The 24,326-nt window shown below is 42.3% G+C and overlaps 1 protein-coding gene across 4 annotated transcripts in view; it reads left to right on the forward strand.

The window, feature by feature from the left end:
- Positions 1–24,326, forward strand: part of LOC141766639 (plasma membrane calcium-transporting ATPase 1-like) — a 33,200-nt gene that overhangs the window by 3,759 nt on the left and 5,115 nt on the right. For 2 of the 4 annotated variants that reach the window (XM_074633622.1, XM_074633623.1), the window contains 15 exons: positions 17–152; positions 2,024–2,314; positions 7,648–7,845; positions 9,402–9,659; positions 10,446–10,571; positions 10,923–11,102; positions 11,726–11,752; positions 16,009–16,152; positions 16,586–16,800; positions 17,812–18,054; positions 19,701–19,942; positions 20,021–20,258; positions 21,817–21,996; positions 22,175–22,262; positions 23,728–23,834. In XM_074633622.1, the coding sequence (XP_074489723.1) occupies positions 2,119–2,314; positions 7,648–7,845; positions 9,402–9,659; positions 10,446–10,571; positions 10,923–11,102; positions 11,726–11,752; positions 16,009–16,152; positions 16,586–16,800; positions 17,812–18,054; positions 19,701–19,942; positions 20,021–20,258; positions 21,817–21,996; positions 22,175–22,262; positions 23,728–23,834 (2,442 nt within the window). In that variant the 5' untranslated portion in view covers positions 17–152; positions 2,024–2,118. Of the gene's footprint in view, positions 1–11; positions 153–2,023; positions 2,315–7,647; positions 7,846–8,047; positions 8,147–9,401; positions 9,660–10,445; positions 10,572–10,922; positions 11,103–11,725; positions 11,753–16,008; positions 16,153–16,585; positions 16,801–17,811; positions 18,055–19,700; positions 19,943–20,020; positions 20,259–21,816; positions 21,997–22,174; positions 22,263–23,727; positions 23,835–24,326 lie in introns of those variants that run through there. The other 2 variants (XM_074633621.1, XM_074633624.1) reach the window with 2 other exon arrangements.

The raw sequence follows: 24,326 nt of genomic DNA on the forward strand, positions 1-24,326 counted from the left end.
TGTGGTCTCAGAGCAGGTCTGCAGACTGCCGGCTGAGGAGCTGTGGCCGGGTTATGGGCTGTTTCTGGAGCTGTGAGCGTGACGCTGCTCGGAGTAATCGGACCGCCACTAATACCTGCTGCTGCTAACAGGTGGCGATGGGGGAAGTTTCTGTAAGTAAAGCCTTTATTCTTCTCACTGCTGCAGTAATGAAGTGACAATGTTTTATCAGAGATAAATAGTGTTTCTGTCAAAAAGCCTGTTTTCTTAGTGGCTGCTTAGTCTATTCAGCACAGCCTTAGTTTGTGTAGTATCATGTACTGCTGTGATGACTAGTTCATTATTAACTGATCAAATTTTTAAAATAAAATGATCCTTCTCTAGTGTGAAGATTTACATCCTCCATCCTGTTTCCTGTTTTAAACTGAATCCTTTCTATTGGTTGGTATCACTAATGTTTTATACAGTGAGCAGCGAAGCTCTATCCACCAGTTTGACCAGAGATGACTTCTACGACAGAGCATTAGGGCCACATTGAGGGAAATAAAGTCGTAGTATTACGAGAAAAAAGTCGTAATTTAATGAGAATAAAGTCATACTATTTCAAGAAAAAAACGTTGTAATGTTACGGGAATAAAGTCATAACTTTACGAGGAAAAAGTCGTAATATTACGAGAATAAAGTCATAACTTTGCGAGGAAAAAAAGGAATTTTCTACAACACAAAAGAGGCAGTTTCCCCATCAGGTCCGTGTGGTTCTTTCTTCGGAATAATCATTCTTGCACAATCATTTCAAGATCCTGATACAGATGATAGTGTGGTGCTGATGTGCCAGAAGATGAAGTATTTCCTTATTTGTGAAACCGAACTTCACAAGATGCTCCACGTTCCTCATTTTCACAAAGGCTGCTCTATTTCCCCTCTAAAATAACATGTAAACATTATAATATTACGACTTTATTCTCATAATATTACGACTTTTTTCTCATAAACCTATGACTTCATTCTCGAAATATTATGACTTTATTCTTGAAATCTCAAATTTTTTTTTTTTTCCTCAATGTGGCCCTAATACTCCGTCGTAGACCTCTGTTCAGCTTCCAGTAGCTCTTTTCTTTCTCTCCTTCGGCCTTAAACCGACTGCTTCTCTCTTGCTCAGATTAAGCCTCGGCTGACTGATTGACACAGATTACATCTGAAGGCACAGAGGTCACGACCTGTGAGGAACACATATAAAGGCTTACAGTTCACACACCAGCAGGCACAATATACTCTACACCACACACAGATATGTATCCAGTCTGATCAACGAAGTGCTGAACGATTTAGAAAAAATATATAATTGCGATTATTTTGACTACTGTTGCAATTGCGATATGATGGTTATTGAATATTTACTCTTTTTTTTCTGATCATGTAACTGACATGACAGTGGAGTAGAGTGGTCATTTCATCATATATATTAATAAGATAAGATAAGATAAGATAATCGGGGCTATTTGCAATATATTGGCAAAATATTGTTGAATATGGTGAATTAGTTCCACCATATTGCCGACACAGGGCTGTAGCCAGGATTTTATAAATACACAGGTCAGAGTCCAAGTTCCCACCAAAAAAATTACAATTTCTGATTATCATTATTATTTCACATTTTATTTATTTAACTGTTCAATTATAATTTCAGTAAAATATTGCTATATGATGATCTACATGCTATTTCAATCTCCACAATTCCAGGAATACAATTCTGGTAGAGAAGTCTTAAATTCCTCGAACTTTATTGACATATTTTTGTAAGAAAAAGTCAAATTTAAATATGTGGAGTCACAAGAAATATCAGAATCAGTCTTTGAAAACCCCTCATGTGTAATGTGAATGCAATTACTGTAAATCTCACATTTCCAGAAACAATACCAAGGACATGACCTTGGTGTCCAATCAGGCCCTTTGTGTTGTGATATTTAAAAAATGTTCCCCTCAAGGTACTTATTTGCTTTACCAGAGACCTCTGAAATGACCTGATCTGTCTATCCCCCTACAGTCACAGAGTCCCCGTCAGGCCAGATCTGCACCTCAGGCTGACCACTGAGTCTGTGTTTTTTGGGAGGTCTCCGTCGAGTCCCAGAGGAAGGAGCCATGGCCAACAACTCTTTTCGTGGGTCCAAACATGGCCGACGTGCCGAGGCCAACCACGAGGCGGAGTTCAGCTGCTCGTTGCAGGAGCTGCGCTCCCTCATGGAGCTGAGAGGAGAAGAGTCCCTGACCAGGATCAAGGAGAGTTACGGAGATGTTCACGGACTGTGTGCCAGACTGAGAACGTCACCTGTCGAAGGTAAATACGTTGAGAAAACTCTGCTTCTGTGTGAAGTTTGTGTCAATGTGAAGCTAAACTTAAGTTCAACCACAGGCAGTGTGACTCTAAATAGGGTTTGGTGTTTTCAGTCAGAGCCACTTTGGTATGTAATGATGTTGAAGGCCCATTCACCAGTGACTCACAGACCCCTCCCCATGGCGTAGAGCCATTAAACCAACAGGGGACGTATTAAGTTTAGTCTGGCTCAAGGGACTGATGACTGTGTGATGGTCAAAGTCAACTACGACCTGCAGCCTCTGTTGATCCTGCTCTGCTCTCTGTCAGCTTCAGGACAATATGAGACAAACACAGCGTGTTCCAGTCTGTAAATACTGCATTTAAAATGAGGAAAACTTCAAATGGACGATTCACAGCAGCGAGGACGAGATGATTTATCTTGCTGTTTCTGAGGCAGTTTCAGTGATGAAAGTGTAGTGGTCTTAAGTTTGACTGAAAAAAAATAACTTATCATATTTGCTCGGAGTTACCGACTGCAGCTTAAAGTGTCTTTTTCTGTTAATTTGATGCCACAGAGCGGTGCTGTTGTATTTGGCTTTGCAGCTAAATCCATGTTGTTAATTTCAATGGCTGCTCATCAAAATGTAGCTTTCTTGGGTCTTGAGGAGCTGCAGCATTAACTCATGGACTAACTCAAACCTAAACTGTACATTTACTTCTACTAGACAACTTAACTGTTCATTTCTTCTCTGCTCCGATCACCAACACCTGTTTGCTCTGAGCGCATCCACCGCCACCATCTCTCGCTCGACCACACTCTCTCTACGCTCGCACTAGCAAGCAAGCAAAGTTTATTTATACAGCAGCTTTCACAGACACCAGTCACAAAGAGCTTCACAGTCATAAAAAATAAAATCAAATAGAATCAAAGAAATAAAACACAGATAAAAATACTGGATAAAATATACAAGGGGAACAGACACAAGTTAAAAACATAAAATACCACCTGCTACTGAAAGGCAGTGGTGTAGTGGTCGTTGACGAGGTGGGTGTACTAGGTAGATGGTGGCCTATAGGTTACGGAGGAGGAAGTGGGTATACTCTCCTATATATTCCAATGGCTTTTTGGCTGATAAGTGGGTATACTGTAAACCAGAAAAAGAGGTGGGTATACTCCATATACCTGCGTATACCCTCTACTACACAACTGCTTAAAAGACCCATGCTACTCTTATAACACCATGTTTCCATCCAAACATTTTTATGTGACTTATCTAATTTGCTTGATGGGAGCAACAACTCCATCTTCCTTACATTAAAACCTTGTGCTCAGGTAGACAGGTTATTTACCCAGCTGATGAAAACGCACCTAATTCAATTTCTATTTGCTGCCAAATTTCTAACATTGGCTTCAAATCCTCTTGATTGTGGAATATAATGCTGTGTTCGCACTACGAGTGACAAAAGCAACCAAACGGCCAGCATGGCCAGCTACATTGTCAGAAAGTCGCTGTTGAAGTGTTGTTCAAGCCTTCGTTGACGTAGTTATGTCGTTTAATAGTACGACGGAGTAATAGGGCCACATTGAGGGAAAAACATTATCTAAGATTATGGGAATAAAGTCATAGGTTTACAAGAAAAAAAGTCGTAATATCATGACAATAAAGTCATAAGTTTACGAGAAAAAAGTCATATTATGAGAATAAAGTTATAATATTATAAAGTAGTAATTTTACGTGTTATTTTAGAGGGGAAATAGAGCAGCATGCTGCCTGCATGAAAATGAGGAACGTGGAGCATCTTGTGAAGTTATACTTTAGTTTAGGTTTCACAAATAACGATAGCTCAACTTTATTTGTTGCGTGTCACGCCCGACACGCAGCGACAAGTGTCAGGCGTCAGTTTGTAGCTTCATATCACCGTCTTCCATTGAAAATTACTTTCAGCCTGTTGCGGTGTCGCTCCTCGTGTGAACACAGCTTAACGATTATGTAAAATGCTGCCTGCAGCTTGCTCAAATAATCACGATCAGGCGATTGTGTAATATTTTTGACAGGTCTTGTTTCGCTGCTATGAAAATAGGGCCCTAAATGTCATCATAAACTGAGGCCGTGTGTCGCTGTCATTTGCAGACCAGCATGATATGAACATGTCTCCCGTTTCAATCTGGCTGCAATCTATTTCCTGCAGGTCGTAATAATAGTTAATGTAATGGAGGCAGAGATGCTCATTGTGTCTGAGCAGCCTGTGAGGTTTTTCTACATGATGTGACCTCTGCTGAACCCTGCAGGGTGGGAGCTGGTGGATCAGGGGTCGGTGTGTGTTCTTGTGCCGTAGATGACCAGAGGAGTTTTGCGTTTTACTTTAAATGTTAAACTTAGACTCCATGACCTCACTGTGACTGCAGGTTCAGACAGAACACTGAGCTGCTCTTTTAATGAACATCCTGCTGTTTTAGCACTTTTATTACATATCAGGTGTAGGTCTTCACGATATGAGGAAAATTTGCGATGTGCGATATTATTAGATTGATTTCTTTCCTTCCATACACCCACAGGTTTCACTTAATTTCTATAAAAGTCAACCTGTGGAGATATAATCCAGTTAACATTAGCCAAACTTTGTTGTTTTGGTAAACAGACAATACAGACGGTGAATTCAGTGTGTCTCAGTGTGTCTCAGTGTGTCTTATAGGACCACAGGCAGTGGACTCAGTGTGTCTCAATGTTTCTCATAGGACTACAGGCTGTGGACTCAGTGTGTCTCAGTGTGTCTCACAGGACTACAGGCAGTGGACTCAGTGTGTCTCAATGTGTCTCATAGGACTACAGGCAGTGGACTGTGAACAGTGTGTCTCGGTAGACCCAGTCTGCCCCTTGACATTTTCATCGTCATCATTAATTCATCCAGTCTGTCCGTCTTCCACGCGCTCAGTAAAGACCTTCAGTGTTTCGTCTCCTGCTGATAGAGAGAGGTTAAATGTCAGCAGCAGCTTGAAATCGGTGGAAAATCCATCGCACTGCTTTACTTTTCCGTGTGCCTGGGGGGCCGATCCATTAACTTAATAATCCCACTCACCTGAAAGCAGAGGGCACGCTCAGTGCTCTGCTCACTGAGTTTCATTTTTAGACAACATGAAGAGAGGTGCAGGGTTAAAAACCTGCTCAGACTGACCCAGTCAGCAGCTGCTGTGTGTCCGGAGGGATCTGAGCAAGTCCCGACATGTCGCTCTGCTCCTCAGAGGAAACCCGTCTGCTCTCTGCTCCCTCACAACACCACACTACTGCAGAGAGACACAAACACCAGGCATCATAATGCTTTAAAAAGATCAAGATCAAATGATAGGAATTAACACTGAATTTGTTCAAATACAACCCAAGTAGCCTGATCCTAAACTACATTGCCTGCATGTTAGGGGTGGGGAAAAAATTGATTCACCTATGTATCACGATTTCTTTTTTGTACAATTTTGAAATCAGTTTTTTAATACCAGAATCGATACATTTGCTTCATTTGAGTCTATGCAGAGGTACAAGGAAGTTAACGCTTTTCTTAAATCAGGGTTTTCCCTGACATTGCAGCGCGTTTTTTGCACTGCGTAAAAACAACGTGGAGAGCATCCAGTCAAGCCGGCACACAGGACGGCACGGGGGAAGGGTGTGAGAACAAGGGTGCTGTAATTTATCAATACGCCCAGTACTCGCCGATGAGAGCGAATCAGTCATTCTGTTAGAATGCCGGGTCTGAACTGGTTGTATACAAATTCGCACTGATAAAACAATGATTAGTTTCCTGAATTGGCTCTGGCTCTGATATGTGTAAATAATAAAATTATTATTCAGCTAAAGAAAGTTTTGTCTTTTGGGCGTTATCTTTAGCAATAATAATGGTCCAAAATTATATAAAATTGCTTAGTTTTCAGTCAAAAACCTTCCTGGGGCAGGTTGGCAGCTGCTGCTGTGTAATGCGGGCGCCGCATTTCAACCCATCTTCTGGGTCTCGTCGGGACCAGGCGCCTCTTTACATCAGATTCGATAAAACTCAATAACGGTGTATACTGTAGTCTAGTTTGTTGATTTTCTTTTGCCGCAGGCCTACAGTAATGGAATTATTTTTTCCTTGTAGAGGTATTAAAAAGGTCTTAAAATTTAATTAAATTTGTACATGTGCAGATACCCTGTATAAAATGTAAGAGAAAAGTCAGAAAACGATATAACACAGTGTGATGTCACATTCTGTTTGTCACATCTAGGGCTGTCAAAGTTAACGCGATAGTAATGCATTAACGTAACTTGTGGTTTTTAGGTTGTAGAGGGCTCAGTTTTAAAGCTAGAGTGAAGATACTGGCATCATATGAAACTAAAAAACCTGAGGAATCCATTGGTACCAACCAGGTCATACTAGACATGGTTCCGAGAAGGAGGTTAAATAACGCTCCAAACGTACACTAAAGTTTGGCAAGGAAAAACTGTCATTTCCATTTTCAAAAGGATCCCTTGACATCTGACCTCAAGATATGTGAATGAAAATGGGTTCTATGGGTACCCACGAGTCTCCCCTTTACAGACATTGCCACGTTATGATAATCACATGCAGTTTGGGGCAAGTCTTAGTCAAGTCAGCACACTGACACACTGACAGCTGTTGTTGCCTGTTGGGCTGCAGTTTGCCATGTTTTTAATGCTAAATGTAGTACCTGTGAGAGTTTCTGGACAATATTTGTCATTGTTTTGTGTTGTTAATTGATTTCCAATAATAAATATATACATACATTTGCATAAAGCTGCATATTTGTCCACTCCCATGTTGATAAGAGTATTAAATACTTGACAAATCTCCCTTTAAGGTACATTTTGAACAGATAAAAAATGTGTGATTAATTTGCGATTAATCGTGATTACAGTAACTATGGACAATCATGCGATTAATCACGATTAAATATTTTAATCGATTGACAGCCCTAGTTATATCCCATACTCACAGTAGTTTTCCACCCCATCACAGGGCAACAGATTTCTGCAAAATATAACCCAACAGATTTGTGTTCTTTGGAAACTTTGCAGTCTCCCCTAGAATTTAAAATACACTTCTGTGAGTTTGAGAAACGTTTGGACAGACAATATGAGTTTGTAAAGATTGAAACACCATTTAATGTTATTCTTCTGATTTTAAAACATGTGAAGAGGTTAATATTAAGCATTATCTTTGATCAACAGATGTTACATTGTGATATGAAACAAAACACTTTATTAATCACCCAGGAAGAAACATTAAATATGAACTCAGTTTAATGGTGTAAACCAGGATCGGAGGAGGACCTGTCTCTGACGTTGTCTTTGTGTCTCCTGCTGCAGGTTTAGATGGAAACTCTGAGGACATCGACAGAAGGAAACAGGAGTTTGGACAGAACCTCATCCCTCCTAAAAAGCCAAAAACCTTTGTGCAGTTAGTGTGGGAAGCCCTGCAGGATGTCACGCTCATCATCCTGGAGGTGGCAGCCATCATTTCACTAGGCCTTTCTTTCTACAGCCCGCCCGATGGGGACAGATCGAGTGAGTTTTTCATTTTTAACAGTCTCTCTGTTTGTTCAAATGAAACCTTTACATCTTCAGATAATCTTTCCATAACCTTTATTATGAACCTGTGTGTAGGCATATACAGAGAGGCATACACAGGCACATCCAAGCCTAAAAGGCTTAAAATAAATAGCTCCAGTGTTTACCTGTGTGTAGTAATCTCTCAGCTTGTTTACAGGGACATTGTGGTGAGACATTAGCAGAGCTGTCAGATGATCAGACAGTCAGAATGTGTTTCCTGTTTTCTGCTGACTCGTCATCAGGCTTCAGTCAGTCAGTACGTGTGATAACACTGAATCATGGAAATCATGTTCACACAGTGAGCTGCAGATTCTTATATATAGACATTTATTGATTTTAAAATGCACCGCGTATTATTACTCATGTTTTCCATCAATACTTCTCAGGTTGACTGCTTTCAGGCTGCAGATTAGGGATGCACCGATCCAACTTTTTCATTCCCGATACCGATAGCGATACCTGGGCTTTGGGTATCAGCCGATACCGAGTACCAGTCCGATACCAGTGTTTAATGTTTAATAAATAATCTATATGTTCATGTATCATTGTTTTATGTGTAAGATAAGGCTTTGACATAAACATTTCTGTGTACAACGCAGAGAGGTCTAATGTATTGGGATGCGTGTAGCTTACATATTACACCCTCCACACAGAATGTGACGCGAGCGAGCGTCAGTGACAAAATCAGTTTGATTGCATTGTTTTCTATTGGAATTAACTAACTGGCCGCGAGCGACGAAGCGCTGCGCAGTGACGCCGTTTTGTCGATTGCTGTTTCTGTTTATTCCTGTCGCTCGCTTTGAAAGCGCCGCAATAGAACGGCTGATTAGTGAAGTTGAAATGAGGAGGTATCTATACAATACCTCCTCATTTCACTACCAACACCTAAATAAGGAGACAGCTGGCTGGAGGGAGATCGCCTGAAGGTTTACTGACGCTACTGTTGGCTGTATTGTTATTTTCAGTAAATATCGCAGTATAAAGCCTGTGTTTTCTGTTTAAAAAAACACAAACGTCGGCGCAAGATAGCAAGTACTACTCGCTCATCTTTTAAGTGGTTACATCTCCAGTCTGATCTGGAGTGCACAGCTGATAGGTAGCCTATGTGGTTTGTTTACAGAAGTGTATATTTAACGGTGTGTGGACAGAGAGTGTCCGATGTTATTAGACTATAAGTAAATAAAAATACCACAAATCTATCTTCTTAGCTTGTTGGTTTCTTATTCTGTCAATATGAAGACAGAATAACGTCAATATTATTCATCATTACAATAAATTATTAGTTCTGCGTTATTATAAAAAATATGGATGCATTTCTAGTGGGTTCAGTGAGCCGCCTGAACCAACGCAAACTGTGCCTGCGCTCCCCTGTCTAGGTCTCCCTGTAAAAACATTTAATTTCAAGGAACCAGCTTTCAGGCTGTACTGTTTGAGTGTGTCAAGAAGCAGGGGAAAATCCAACTAATGTTGACACACCTTCATGAAGCTAAAACTCTGTTGTCTCTGTTCAGACTGTGGCAATATGGCTGCCAGCGTGGATGAGGAGGATGAGGCGGACACTGGATGGATCGAAGGCGCTGCCATCCTGCTGTCGGTGGTCTGCGTGGTCCTGGTCACAGCTTTCAACGACTGGAGCAAAGAGAAGCAGTTCCGCGGCCTCCAGAACCGCATCGAGCAGGAGCAGAAGTTCACCGTCGTCCGAGGGGGGCAGATGATCCAGATCAAAGTTAGCGAGATCGTCGTCGGAGACGTCGCACAAGTCAAATATGGTGAGAGAACTAAAATCATTCACTTGTCTATAGCAGAGCTGACCACTGTTTTAAAATGATGATGATAGCTGGATATCAAACCTCTACTTAGTACTTTACTGGTAAATGTGTCCGTACCACAGTTGGTACTGAAAGTTAACATCAAATTACAACTTCGGCATCTTTTGTTCAATGAAAAAAAAGATTTGTAGACATGTTTATATTTATTTCTTAAAGTAAGGTATCAAAAGAAGTATCATTTTGGTTTCTGTACTGAAGTTCTAACCATCTTCCACTGCCAAAAAAAGACTCCCTGTTTGCATCGTAGCTCTCCAAACATGCTTATAGTTGTTTGTTTTGGGAGGGTTGAACTTACAATTTTTTACATGACATGTAGTTCTTGTTCCTTTTGAGTCTGAATGCACTTACTGTAAATTGTTCTGGACAAACACATCTGAAAAGTGAATGTAATGCTATGAAGGTAGTAGGGCTGCTCCGTCTTAGTCGACTAAGATTTATTTTGTCGATTAGTTGTTTTTAATGCTTTTTTCATGCTGACAGACTTATTTCCAAGAAGTTTATGAGCACATCTCTGGTAAACAAGATTTAAAGTGGTGTTTTTGTGTGATTCTTTGTGGAGAAAGTTTTACAGATCTGTCATTAGCCAACAAAATTGTATGGGTGTTAATCGACTTATATATATAGACAAGAGAAAAGAAAAATGCTGAAATGTTGAAATTGTTTTGTATGTAAAGCGGAAAAGAGTGAGCTGTTATTACAGTGTACCTGTGTATGTTGGTGTTCCAGGTGACCTCCTCCCGACTGACGGCATCCTGATTCAGGGCAACGATCTGAAGATTGATGAGAGCTCTCTGACCGGAGAGTCGGATCATGTCAAGAAGAGTGTCGACAAAGACCCCATGTTGCTGTCAGGTAAAGACCATGACCAAAAAAACAATTATTTCAAGTCACATGAAGTCAATTTTGTTTATATTGCCCAATATCACAAATTTGCCTCGATTTGCTCGTTGGTCTGCGCTCTGTGGTACCAACGACCCAATCACGTCCTCTTCCGCTTCATACCAAACAACATCTACAATCCAATGTAGTGTTACAGACAAGAAGGACATGGAGGCAAGTGGAAAACAACATGCACGCTGACATACGACATACAGCCGTCACTTTTCCTGCTTTCTTCTTCTACAGTGGCGTTCCTGTGTGCTTAAAGTAGATCTGACCACAGCTCCCAGTATAGTAAAGTTCCTCTCTCTCTCTCTCTCTCAGGTACCCATGTGATGGAGGGCTCTGGCAAGATGTTGGTCACCGCTGTAGGTGTGAACTCTCAGACTGGAATCATCTTCACGCTGCTTGGTGCTGGTGACGACGGTGACGGCGAAGGTAAAGAGAAGGCCGACAAAGAGAAGAAAGAGGAGCGGAAAAAGAAAGAGAAGAAGGACAAGAAAAGTAAGTTGAAAATACAAAGGGATCTGTTTAGAGGAACAGGATGCTGCTTAGCAGTTCTCATCATAATTCACAGTTCAGGGCTTCAAGGCGGCCTTCAAACCGCTGGGTTGTGTGGTGGTGTGGGAGAGTCACTTTAGTGGCCCATTAACTGCGACGATTAACGTCTTTTGTTCCCACTGGATCGCCAGTTACGTGATTGGAGAGAGGTTGCGTCAAAAGTTGATTCTGTTAATCAGCAAAGTTATTACATGTCATCCTGTGGGGACATGAATGTCTGTATTAGTAACAATAGGTGTTGAGATATTTCAGTCTCTTAGACCGAAGCGGTGGATGGCCTGCTTTATTGAGTTAAAGGATAACTTTCAATGTGCACCATATTTTCCCATGTTTTTGTGTCTAAGTGACTTTGGGGACAATTTTTTAAACTGGTCAGTAACGCTGTAACCAGCAGTCGCGAAAATAGCTGCAAATTTGTGCTTCGGCAAGCCCAGAGAACACTTACACAATTTAATTAAAATTAAATAAAACATTTCAGTTGTGGGCACAAATGGGTGAATGTTTTCCTAATGTTTTGTTCCATATGTTTCATTAACTAATGGCTGTTGCATGTTTTTCTTTTACAGGTAAAAAAGATGACAAAGCAAAGAAAGGTGAGCATCACTGCTTCAGTACTGTGAGTTATACCGTATATGACTGAGTGGATGTGACGGTTGTATTGAACAGCAGCAGCTTCAGTTCAGACTGGCCGGTTTAGCTTTACTGGTCACTGTGGACTCTGGTTCCTGGTTTCCTCATGGTGGTTCTGATCTGTAGAACAACAGCTGGTAACATTAGTTTTGTTCATGGAGCTGCCTTCTTGTTAATGTTTTTATCCATCTACCATGTTGGCTCTATGTACAGATAGTATATGTTTCTGTGAGTGAAGGATGGAAGCTGTGGAGCAGTGTAGAAGGCAAAAGGCTGTCATTGGTCAGATAGTGTCACACAATCGTAGCTGATTTGTCCACACCTGATGTGTGTAGAGGTGTTTTTCTTCCCAATTATAGGGAGGTTTGTAAAAATACAGTCTTTGACATAGAAACCCAACGGTCTGGATCAAATCTGTGTGTGGATCCTCCTGTCTGCCGTCCTCAATCTGTATTTTTGTCTGTTCTTGTGAAACGTCATCAGTAGAGCAGCAACAATTAATCGATTCGTTTTCAACTATTAAATTAATCGCCAACTATTTTGATAATCGATTAATCAGTTTGAGTATTCTTTTAAGTAAAGAAAAGAATCCTCTATGACAGTAAACTGAATATCTTGGAGTTGTGGACAAAACAAGACTTTTGAGGACGTGACCTTGGGCTTTGGGAAACACTGATCGACATTCTTTCACCATTTTCTGACATCTTATAGACCAAACAACTAATTGATTAATCAAGAACATAATCGACAGATTTATCGACAATGACAATAATCGTTAGTTGCAGCCCAAGTCATCAGTCACAGCTCAAGAACTGTCCCAATTTAAAGCCGACATGTAGACAAAAATGCTCCAAATGCTCCACCCATACATATATGGGTATATGTATATACAGTATGTATATAACAATACATCAATCTGGATGGATATATCGATTCAATGGTGAATATCATCGATGCAAAAATATTGATATATATCATCATCTTTAAGATACGCCTTTATTTTGAAATTGAAATTGAAAAATTAGTTGTAGTTTGTGACTGAGTATAATGTAACTGATTGTGTTAAATGGGCATATGATATCGTCTCTTATCGATCGCAGAAACTTGTGATTTACACTCCTATCTCACATGTACTATTATCCCACAAAATTCAGTTAAGTGATCCTGATTAGTTTTGGTTGTCTGAAGGTGTGACTGGCTGTTTAGGTTAGATGGAAAAATTGTGCATAACATTTCTGTTGTGTAAGGTGGATCATCTGGAGTGATTTCTTTTAGTTTGTGAATCTGTCCATCATGATTTGGCACATGATCATCTTTGCTGTTGCTGTCTCGTGTCTTTTGGGCACCATGTGATGCAGGACGATCAATAAATAAGTCCATGTTGGTTTACGAGAGGTGCTTCTGATCAGACTGGTCATAGATCCTGCAGGAGAACAGGGGTCTGAGGTGGATCTCAGGTTCTGAAGTCAGTCAGACTCCTTGTTCCCCCCTGCTCATGTTTCCTGGTCCCTTGCAAGGCATATGGAAAGGATGCTGGGTCACGGGCGGACATGGGTCTTGGGGTATAACACATGCGCAGTGTAACTGCAACTGCAACTGCGTTGCGATTGGCTCAATTTCGTCGAGTGCAGGCCAGATTTTACTGCGCATGTGTTATACCCCCAAAGATATGACGTGTTGATGACGCGTGACCCAGCCTCCTTTCTATAGGCCATGGTCCCTGGCAGGTCTTCCTGGTTCCTTGTGGTCCCTGTGGTCCCACATGGTCCAGTGTATGTCCCTGCGGTCTGAGCAGCAGCAAGTGCTCCTGACTCTGTTGATGGTGATTAGGACCAAGCAGATTATCGGCCTTAAGCTCGGCAGCTGCTTTCTTCTCCTGCCTGCTGCTGATGCCTGCCTGTCCACTAATAACCCCATTACTGAGCTGGGATCAGCAGGCTCGCAAACACACACACAGAAACAAATACACACACCTGCAGATACCCTCACTCTGTCACAGAGCTGCAGTGTAAGAGGACTGTGTTTGTTGGGCTGTTAATTGTTGCCATGGTGATCCAGAGGGAACAGAGATGATGTGATCTGGTTGGTTAGTTAGTTGATTAGTTTGTTAGTCAGTTAGTTTGGAGGTCTGGGCCAGTTGCATAAAAATAGACCTACTAGTCTTTGTCTTAAATACAACTTTAAGTCAGACTTGCTATAGACACTTAAATTTACCTGTTGCATAAAGCTTCCATATGAGTAACTAATGTATGACTGACTTAGATAGCCTGTTGCTCAATGCATTGTGGGTGAAATAAAACACTTCACAGATGAGAAAAAATAGAAAAGGTAAAAAGCATAAATCCAACTGTCGTTAGAACCATTAAAGATATTCAGAGAAAAAAATCAAGGATATGGTATCCCAAAAAGTTATAGTTAGCTAAAAGTAATGGGTAAACAATTGAAATAGTTATAGCTTTTGCGTAACATCAATTACTATGTTACCATGTACAAGCTGAGATATTTTAGGAGTATTGCGAAAATAGCAATATAATCATATAAGCGGTTTCACCAAATCAATTTATTTATTTTTTTATTTCTATGGTTATTATAGTAACTGCCTGATGGAAAACCATCCTCAATCTGTCTTTGCATGCAGATTTGTGTTGATGTGTGTTCATGTCGTGATGCTCATGAGGTAAAGATTTACGTTTGCTGAGCTGTCGTCACGTTTAACTGTGATTGGCACAGCTGAGACAGTGATGTGACTGGCTGAGAGAGTGTTTTATAATCACCACACCCGCTGATCTATACCTTCACCCAGCGCTAATAATAGTAGGTGTGCATACAGAAGCCCCCGTGTGCCTAGACCTTCCACCTTGTGCTTGGAATTTATTATTACAATTTTAACTGAGGGTGCAAAATATTTAACTGAGGGTGCAATGCATGCTTTTGCACCCTCGTAGAACGAACTGTTTAGCAGCAGCATCAAAAGAACAGTTTGGCAGTAACAACAATATGCAACAGCTAGACCACCAAAAAAATAGGCTATGCACTGTGCGTACAGGATTAGGCTGCCGGCGTCACTGACCCACACACTGACATCCCCATCCTCAGGGCCTGCTGTGTGAGTCATAGGAAAAAGTGCTCCAAATTTTCATGAAGGAAAATGTAGTATACTGTATGATGGGAAAGAATAACCTGATTTCTGTGTGTTTTTTGGGCTGCTGAGATAGTTACAGGGCCTTTTGTTTACCTCAACTGCAGAGACGCAGGCCTTTATTATAAACAAAGACAGACTTTTACTTCTAATTTATCGTGTTTTACAAACATATTTTATCCTATTTGTAGGGATGGGGAAAAAATAGGTTCACTTATGTATCGCGATTTTTATATTATTTATTTTATTTATTTATTTTGAAATAGATTTTTCCATGCCAGAATCAATATATTTGCTTCATTTGAGTCTATGCGGAGGAAGAAGGAAGTTACCGCTTTTATTGTTGTAGTCTGAGTAACGTGACGTCAAATCCGTTCTGTATCCGTCAACAAAAACAAACCGCAGCCGGCCGCAGAGAGACAAAACGAAAAAGGGCGGAGGGTCTGCGTGGATACGACCTGCACCCTCACATTTTAAGTCCAAAGTGGTAAACACTACACATCCAGTAAAGTATGGAAACACTTTGGGTTTCACACAGTGCAGGAAAAGCAGAGCTAGACATCACGGCTAAAGCTGCATGCTAACTCTGTCATGGACAGGAAACGTTATCGTACTGCGGTAACATGCGGTCAAGCAAGCCGTCACTCTCATCTCTGTGGTCTGTGGTTTTTGGCTGCTGTTGTTGTGACCATAGCGTGTACCTTTGTAGCTTTCCAGCGCTTTGCATTGTGGGATACAGTAGGCGAGGTAGACTGGTCTGATGCATACTGGAGTTTTTTTTTCAAATCAGTACGCCCTTCGGGTATTTTTGGCATACTGTAGATTTCGTTTTTGTTTGCATACTGCACACTACATACTACATGCTACATTTTGGCCAAATCAGTTCGTCCTACTGGTACAGTATGCCGTTTTCCAATACAGCCCCTGCCATTATTTGAACACTGGCTTTGATTTGAGAATGTATGGTAGACCCTTGTAAATTAAATTATCTTGTCTTGACTTGAAATATCAGCAGCATCGGTTTTGATGGTTTGTGTCCAAACACCAGAATGTTTTACTGACTTTCTGTGTCCTCTGTAGGAAAAAACAAGGATGGAGCCACATTGGAGGTGCAGCCGCTCAACGCGGACGGAGAACCAGAGAAGAAGAAAAACCTACCAAAGAAGGATAAGTCGGTCCTCCAGGGGAAGCTGACCAAACTGGCTGTGCAGATCGGCCAAGCAGGTACGAACACAGAATCAGATGAATCATGAATGAGAGAGTGAATGTCACAGTGTAGACATGATCTGAGGGCTGAGCACCACCTCTCTGCTGGGTGGAGTCCACATGTTAACGTTCTTCCACGATGAAACAATCCACTGGACTTTTATTTTAAACATGAAGTCGGGCATGAGGGATTAATTGGCCGATCCTAAATTCCATCCCCATGGTTACTGTTGCTAGGTCAGACAAGCTTGACAAAAAGAAACATGGAGACGCCGTTTCCGTTTAGCCAGGTGTGTATTATTATTAGATAGTTTCGGGAGATATAGCTTCAAAAAGCCGACAGCAAGGACTACAGTATGCATGTAGGGGAAGCCCTGCAACATGTGTTGTGCTCATGATCAGGTTTATAGCTGACCTAAACTCTGTCTCTCCGTCTACTGTATGTCTCTAGGTCTGTTCATGTCGTCTATCACTGTCCTCATCCTCATCACTCGCTTCGCGATCGACACTTTCTGGATTCAGGGGGTCCCCTGGGCCAGCGAGTGTCTGCCCATCTACGTACAGTTCTTGGTCAAGTTCTTCATCATCGGTGTGACGGTGCTGGTGGTGGCCGTGCCCGAAGGTCTCCCTCTGGCCGTCACCATCTCCCTGGCCTATTCAGTCAAGGTCTGTTGGTATACAGCAAAATACAGCCAGTAACTCTGAACATATACAGCCTGTATACTGCTATCCTGGACACATTCAGTCAGATCATTTCTTTTTCCTATATTCTATATGATTTCAAAAAAACTGACAGTAGTTGTATGTCTCATATGATAATAAGGGGCCGATCACACCAAGACGCGATGCTACAGACGAGGCCACTTCAAAAACACCTTGGCAAAGGGCGTTGGGCAAAACAGCGTGGTGCGCCTGTGGAGCGGGCTGCGTGCACAACCGGGCAATCTAATGTGTTTAACGAAAAAAAATTGTCAATCTCAAGGACAGTAGCCTTCATGAAACTATCATGACATGAGATATGAATTCCCCCCTTCCCTCTCACAGACTCTGTAGCTCTCTGACAGTCCAACAGCTAAATAGCTAGCTAGCTAGCCCTACCACAACTACCAGCATCAAAACAGGAAGGAAGTGGTAAAGTAGTAACGTCTGACTCTCATACTTGCCAACCTTGAGGCCTTAAAAATACGGATTTCAAAACCAAAGTTGGAGGTCCTCCCCCAGAAAAATTTGAGTTTCAGAGACTTTGTTTCCGGCATTCTTGTGACTTTTAAAGAATGAAAATAACTAATAATTCAATAATATATAATATATTTTTTAAAAATTGTTAGATTGGCCTACTTTAATTTTAATCTAAAAGAGGGTTAGAAAAATCGCGATGCGCCATACAATAGGAACACAGTGGTTATGCTGCGCGATGCGTCTCGGGTGTGATCAGCAACTAACCTTTCTAAGTCATTTTAATATTATTTTTAGCACTGGTGCACCACTGGTGTGGGTGTGCAGTTTTTACAGAATTGTTTATTGCCCCCCTTGGTTGGAGCAGGGATCCCCTAGAAAAGTACTAATGGGCCCATTTGAGCCCCTCCTGGATCAAACACTGTTCATTCTGTAAATGTTTTTAATAAATTCAGACTAAAGCGCTCAGACTCCAGTAACGCTGCTATCCTCTTTTGTCAGAAAATGATGAAGGACAACAACCTGGTCCGCCACCTGGACGCCTGTGAGACGATGGGCAACGCCACGGCCATCTGCTCCGACAAGACGGGCACGCTAACGATGAACCGCATGACGGTGGTGCAGACCTACGTCGCAGGACGCTACTACAAAACGATGCCGGAGACGGGCCAGATTCCCGCCTCGGCCCTGGAACTTCTCATCATGGGCATCGGGGTCAATTGCTCCTATACCACCAAGATTATGGTGAGCAGTAAAAATAGCCGTCCATTCAGGAAGCACGGTGAGTTAAGTATTTGGCTGAGAGAGCAGGTTGGTTTGGAGAGCTGCCACAGCAGCTCAGGACTCATCGGATCGCTGCACAAGTCAAAGCTCATACATACATGATACCAACAGGTTCAGCTTTCAGAGCTTTACTAGCAATTATTATTTTCATTGTTTAATTAGTCTGATGATTATTTTCTGGATTATTGTAACAGTGGTTCCCAACCTGGGGTTGCGACCCCTAAGGTCGCCTAAAAAGTCTGAGGGGTCATGAGATGATTAGCAAATAGACTCAACATTTTTTGGAATCTGTTCAACTAGTCATCTACTCTAATCTTTTTTACTTGTGTTATACTGGATAGTTTTACCTCCCTACTCGTAAAGCTTTTCAAATGAAAAGACAATATCTGATAAAATAACATCTATCTTTGGTTAAAGGGACTATTTGTAACTTTCAGAAGTGCTTGTTAACAGCGACACCTGTGGCCGTTAAGTCAACGAAAGTCAGCGTCGGGCTCACGCTTGTGCTCGCTCTGCATAGACATGAACGAGCATCGCTCAAAACAGTGAGGCGACACACAATAAAACCACAATATCACTCTATATTTCACCTGCTTGGCAGTAATGTTAGCTGACCAGACGAAGGTCTCTCCATGAATCACTGCTGGCTTTCCTACTCAGCCTCCGCCGTCTCCCTCTCCGGAGGGAGACGGCGGAGGCTGAGCAGGAAAGTGGGTTGGTGACGGAGCACCGCAGCGAGACACGTTATCGCCTCTGACCGGGTGCCGATGACTCCCGACTGCGCCTGCAGGGAGACACCGGCACCCGGTCGGAGGCGATAACGTTTCTCACTGCGTAGCCCCGTCACTTCACAAGACACGGGAAACCTCTGTTGGTCTGGAGGAGCTGCAGCATTTATTTCTGCACAAACGTCCACTGTACATTCACTAGATATTCTCAGATCTAAACTAACTCTTCTGCAGTGTGTAGCAAGCGCGCGTTCACATCTAGAGGTGGAGCGAGACAGCGAGGACGCACGCGAGCTGTGTGACTGAAGGCAAGCAGGCAGAGGAGACGAGGCTCCGGCCAAACGCGAGCGCACATATGCGAGCGCGCATGTGTCCCGACCCGGTACATTTATACGCTTAAAAGGTTACAAACAGTCCCTTTAAACTGCTCATAGACAACCTAGGGGGTTGCTACTGAGCATGGTCTTAATGTAAAGGGTTCACTTGCCTGCCACAGTTGTAGGCAGTGAAAAAAGTTAATTTCAGAATATATTTCTCTACAATATAATCTGGAACCATAAAGAGCCTCAAAAGCAATTAATAAAATCTTCTACATTTCATGCACAAAGGAACCAAAGTGTGCTTGACTCCGAACAAGCAGGCAGAAAGCACACAGTGACTGTATTCTAGCAGTTAGTGGTCTGTTGTTAAGTCTATTGAAGATAGATAGATCATTTAACCTTAAAACATTGAACCTGTTTTGTACTTGTTGAAAATTGTGTCTGCTGTTGGATTGATGTTATTGTCATGTGCTGCTGCAGTTGTGAGTTTAATTCCATGTAAAGAAGCTGATTTGTCATTTGTGCTGTGATTTAACATCCTCTCTGCTGCTCCCTGCAGCCTCCAGAGAAGGAGGGCGGGCTGCCTCGCCAGATTGGAAACAAGACTGAATGTGCCTTACTGGGATTATCCCTCCACCTACACCGAGACTACCAGGCCATCCGCAACGAAATCCCAGAGGAAAAACTGTTCAAGGTCTACACCTTCAACTCTACCAGGAAGTCCATGAGCACCGTGCTGAAGAACCATGATGGCAGCTACCGAATGTTCAGCAAGGGCGCCTCTGAGATCCTGCTCAGGAAGTAGGTTCACTGCTCCTCCTCACACAGCGCTCTGTCTCAGTTAGATGACGATCACGTGACTCGTTCCTGTGGTTCCAGGTGCTGTAAGATACTGTCGTCCACCGGCGAGGTCAAAGGCTTCAAGGCTCGGGACCGAGAAGACCTGGTGAAGAAGGTGATTGAGCCGATGGCGTCGCAGGGCCTAAGGACCATCTGCCTCGCCTACAGAGACTTCCCCGCCGCTGACGCAGAGCCTGACTGGGAAGACGAGGCCCACATCCTCACCAACCTCATCTGCATCGGCGTGGTTGGCATTGAGGACCCTGTACGACTTGAGGTACGTCAGCTACGTCTTTACAAAGGCACACATGGAGGCAACCAGCCAATCACAGTAAAAATACACACAGAGCAAGTCACTACTGACAGAACATCTGATGAGGAGCTCCCTGAAACACTATAGTCCATTCTTATTTTAAGACTCTTTAGTGTTTGATCTAAAAGTACTTCAGGAGGCTTTTTCACCATCTAAATCATGACTTGTGTTTTATTGAAGCGTCTCAGAGAAAGGAAATCAGGCTGACTACTATCTTTGCTGGTATTTAGGGGAGCTCCAGAGGTGTCTGCGGGAGATGAAGGTCAGGCAGAGGAGACTAGGAGATTAGTGTATTAACCCCCTGAGACCCATGTGAAACTAGAAAACCTAAGGACTCCATTGGTACCAACCATGTCATGCTAGCTTGCCAGGAAGGAGGTTAAATAACGCTCCAAATTTAAGCTACATTTTGGTGAGGAAACACTGGCATGGCCATTTTCAAAGGGGTCCCTTGACCTCTGACCTCAAGATATGTGAATGAAAATGTTGTTTATGGGTACCCACGAGTCTCCCCTTTACAGACATGCCCACTTTATGATAATCACATGCAGTATAAATGTGTTATTTTCACCTATTCTAAATTGATGTGATTGAATATTCCTGCACACTGGGGTCCCTAAACAGTCTTGAATTACATAAATTGTATATCACTGTAGAGCTGAGACTCTTGTGGATCCAATGAGCCCAACTGTATTCATGTGTGATGATGTTAGTCCCCATAGGAGCCATTTCATTGTAGTGAGACCACTTTTCTTTTTTTTTTAAAACTTGACCTCACTGTATAAAATGACCTGTGGTGACCTCTAGGATAATCACAGCCTCATGAAACTTTACAGCCACAAACTAAAGACCTAGAGCATTCAGATGATGGATGGCTTTCCTAGCTAGATTGACAATAAGGGGGTTTCTGTGCAGTTTACACAACAGAAGTGCTCGCCATCCAAATGCTGAAAAATACAATTCTTAAAGAAATCTCCAAATGTCAAAAATTTTTAACACCAAATCACAGCATGGCTTTTTCTATGGTGTTCCTCAAGGTCTTAGTGTCTTAATGCTGTATTTTGGAGGGATTATTGATAATTTTTATCAATTATTGAGTGGTAAAAAATGGTTAAATTTAGCACCAAATCTTTGTAACAAATGGTATCAACCCCAAAATTGCTGCAACAACTTATGAGACATAATAGAGCATGGAGATGACCATCATATACTTCTATCATAATGTTCTTAGCCTTATACACTTTCACAATTTATTTAATCAATTCATTCATTCATGTCTATTTCTAATTTCTGACTAGAACAACTTGACACACAGTGCTGAGCTGCATCAAATTAATCTTCAGGTTCCCAGCTTTCAGATGATGTACACCACTTCTATGTGACATCCACTATTGACCTGCTATCTCCCCCAAAAGACCCCCTGTACCCCCCTAAAAAAAGACAAAAACAGGTCTATTGTGGGTCTCAGAAGAAACGATTTTGACAAAAATTAAATACATTTTTCCTCTGTTGTTCTCATCAGGTACCAGAAGCCATCAGAAAGTGCCAACGGGCCGGGATCACAGTCCGCATGGTGACCGGAGACAACATCAATACTGCCCGGGCCATTGCCATCAAATGTGGCATCCTGCAACCTGGAGACGACTTCCTGTGTATGGAGGGCAAAGAGTTCAACCAACGGATCCGCAACGAGCTGGGAGAGGTCAGACAAACACAGACTGGACCAAAAGACACTCTTAGTCTCTTATGACACCTTGTAGGGGCAACCACCGCTGCTTTAGGGAACACGAGCCGCAGTTTAGTCTGCTAGACTGATTTTAATTAATGTTTTGTAACTAACACTTCAATAACATATTTATGTCATCTCTCTTTCTGTGCAGATTGAGCAGGAGCGTCTTGATAAGGTTTGGCCAAAGCTGAGAGTCCTCGCCAGATCATCTCCAACGGACAAACACACTTTGGTCAAAGGTTAGACACACTTTAACCAGGTCAAATGGGCGGGGGGGAGGCAGACAGTCAGACAGACATTGGGATTGAGACAGGTACGGCAAAGGAAAATGTATTCAGAGTCCCCACGGATCCTTTGAATGTATTAAATTTAGTTTTTGTTTCTAAATATGTCTGGAATTGTAGGAGGGGAGTTATTAAATCTGGGTTTGCGAGGTCTGTATAGAGAGGCAGCTGTCGGCCTCTGATCGCTCGGACCTCAGCCTCGCTTCCCCCTGTTGATCTGTCGATGATCCAGACGGGGTTTCCCAGAGGCGTGCGTGCGTCCGTCGCCCCTCGTCGCCTGCCTTCTCGGAGGCCCGAGGGCGGTGTCCAGGAAGATCAGCTGGCTGCGGGCGCCGCGTTTCAACCAACCTCCATAAGCCTCGTTTCCACCGCAGGAACTTTCCCTCGAACTAGGAACCTTTTGAGGAACTCATTGCGTTTCGACTGCAGGGACCAGGGTCTAATTTAAGTTCTTGGGACATTTTATGGGGCGTTTTTACCCCCAAAAAGGGTCCTGGTCGGGGGGGGAGTACTTTCTGAAAATACAGGAACTTTCAGGGTGGGGTTTGCAGCGATGACTGTCGCTGTAAATGAGAGAAAGAAAAGTATTATTTTCTGATTGTTTCATGGCGGTAACTTTCTAAAGCACAAATAAATAACCATCAAACACTCAACAGATGATTTACTGTGGAGACAGACGCTCTTAGTTTCATTTCATTCATTACATCCAATGTGCATCAGTAAATATATGCAGCAGTAAATATCGTCGCAGTGAGACAAAACCTAATGTTTATTTTTTTTCAGAGTGTTTTTTAGATGAAACAGGCGGACACACTGAACTGCAGGCTGCAGAGTGTGTTTACTGCTGCAACCACCTTATGTCATGTTGCTTTTTCATACATCAGCGGACTAATTTGCCTAATCTTCACGTCTTTAGAGTGTGAAGGAGACGCAGACAACAGTGGGCTGAAGGAACCTTTTAGTTCCTTGAAAAGTAGTTACTACTAAAAGTCCTGGGAACTTTTGGTGGAAACCCGGCTTCAGTCTCAGACGGACGCCTCCACCTGCCGCCGTAGTGGTATTATATTTTCCTTTTAGAGGTATTAAAAAAGTCTTAAAGGTCATTCAATTGTACTTAAAAATGTACAGATAGCGTGATGTTTGTACAGCACAATTTATACATGAGGCGGACATCTAAGTGTTTTACTTACATTTAAACATTAAAATTAATTGAAAACAAACTTGAGAAGAGTGAATAAAACAAAATGTGACCATATATAGAAAATTCAGAGGCAACCCTGATGTGAAATTAAAGACGTGAAAATAAAAATAAAAGTGATGAACACAGCGGAGAAAGTTAGGACACATCTTCATCTTCATTTGGTCCATGAGTGTGTCTCAGCTGTCTGTCTGTCTGTCTGTCTGTCTGTCATCGTCTCAGGTATCATCGACAGCACTGTGCTGGAAAAGAGGCAGGTTGTCGCGGTAACTGGAGACGGAACAAACGACGGCCCCGCCCTCAAGAAAGCGGACGTTGGCTTCGCCATGGTAACGACTGTCATCAAACTGCTGCTTCCAGCTAACTTTGTAACATTCACAACTTGATATATATATAAACTGGAAAAACAAAGTTTGGAAACTTGTGTTTGGTCGATTATTTCTCTGTTGTTACAATGCTAATTGGCATTGTATTTTACATTGTTGGAAAGCCTGTTTATTTACCTTCGCAATGATGTCCAACTTGTAAGGATCATGCATTTGTGGGATGAGCAGCACAGCTGATTATGTGGGGAGCGCCCGAGAAAAATTTGCCAAAATGCTCCGTCAATGGTAAACAGTGTATTCTCCTGTTGGTGTTGACTCTTGTTTTGAGTTGTTTGGTGGATTGGATGATTGAACTCTCTATCAGTAACAAGGAACAAACAAGACATATTGGCAATTTTACACTTTATTCATTTAATACTCCATCAGGAGCCTCAGTAGTGGGTGGAAGATCCATACGCAGCCACAACAGCCTGTCACCTCCTCCTCATGCTGGTC

Source organism: Sebastes fasciatus, chromosome 4, assembly GCF_043250625.1.
Source record: "Sebastes fasciatus isolate fSebFas1 chromosome 4, fSebFas1.pri, whole genome shotgun sequence".
NCBI lineage: Eukaryota > Metazoa > Chordata > Actinopteri > Perciformes > Sebastidae > Sebastes > Sebastes fasciatus.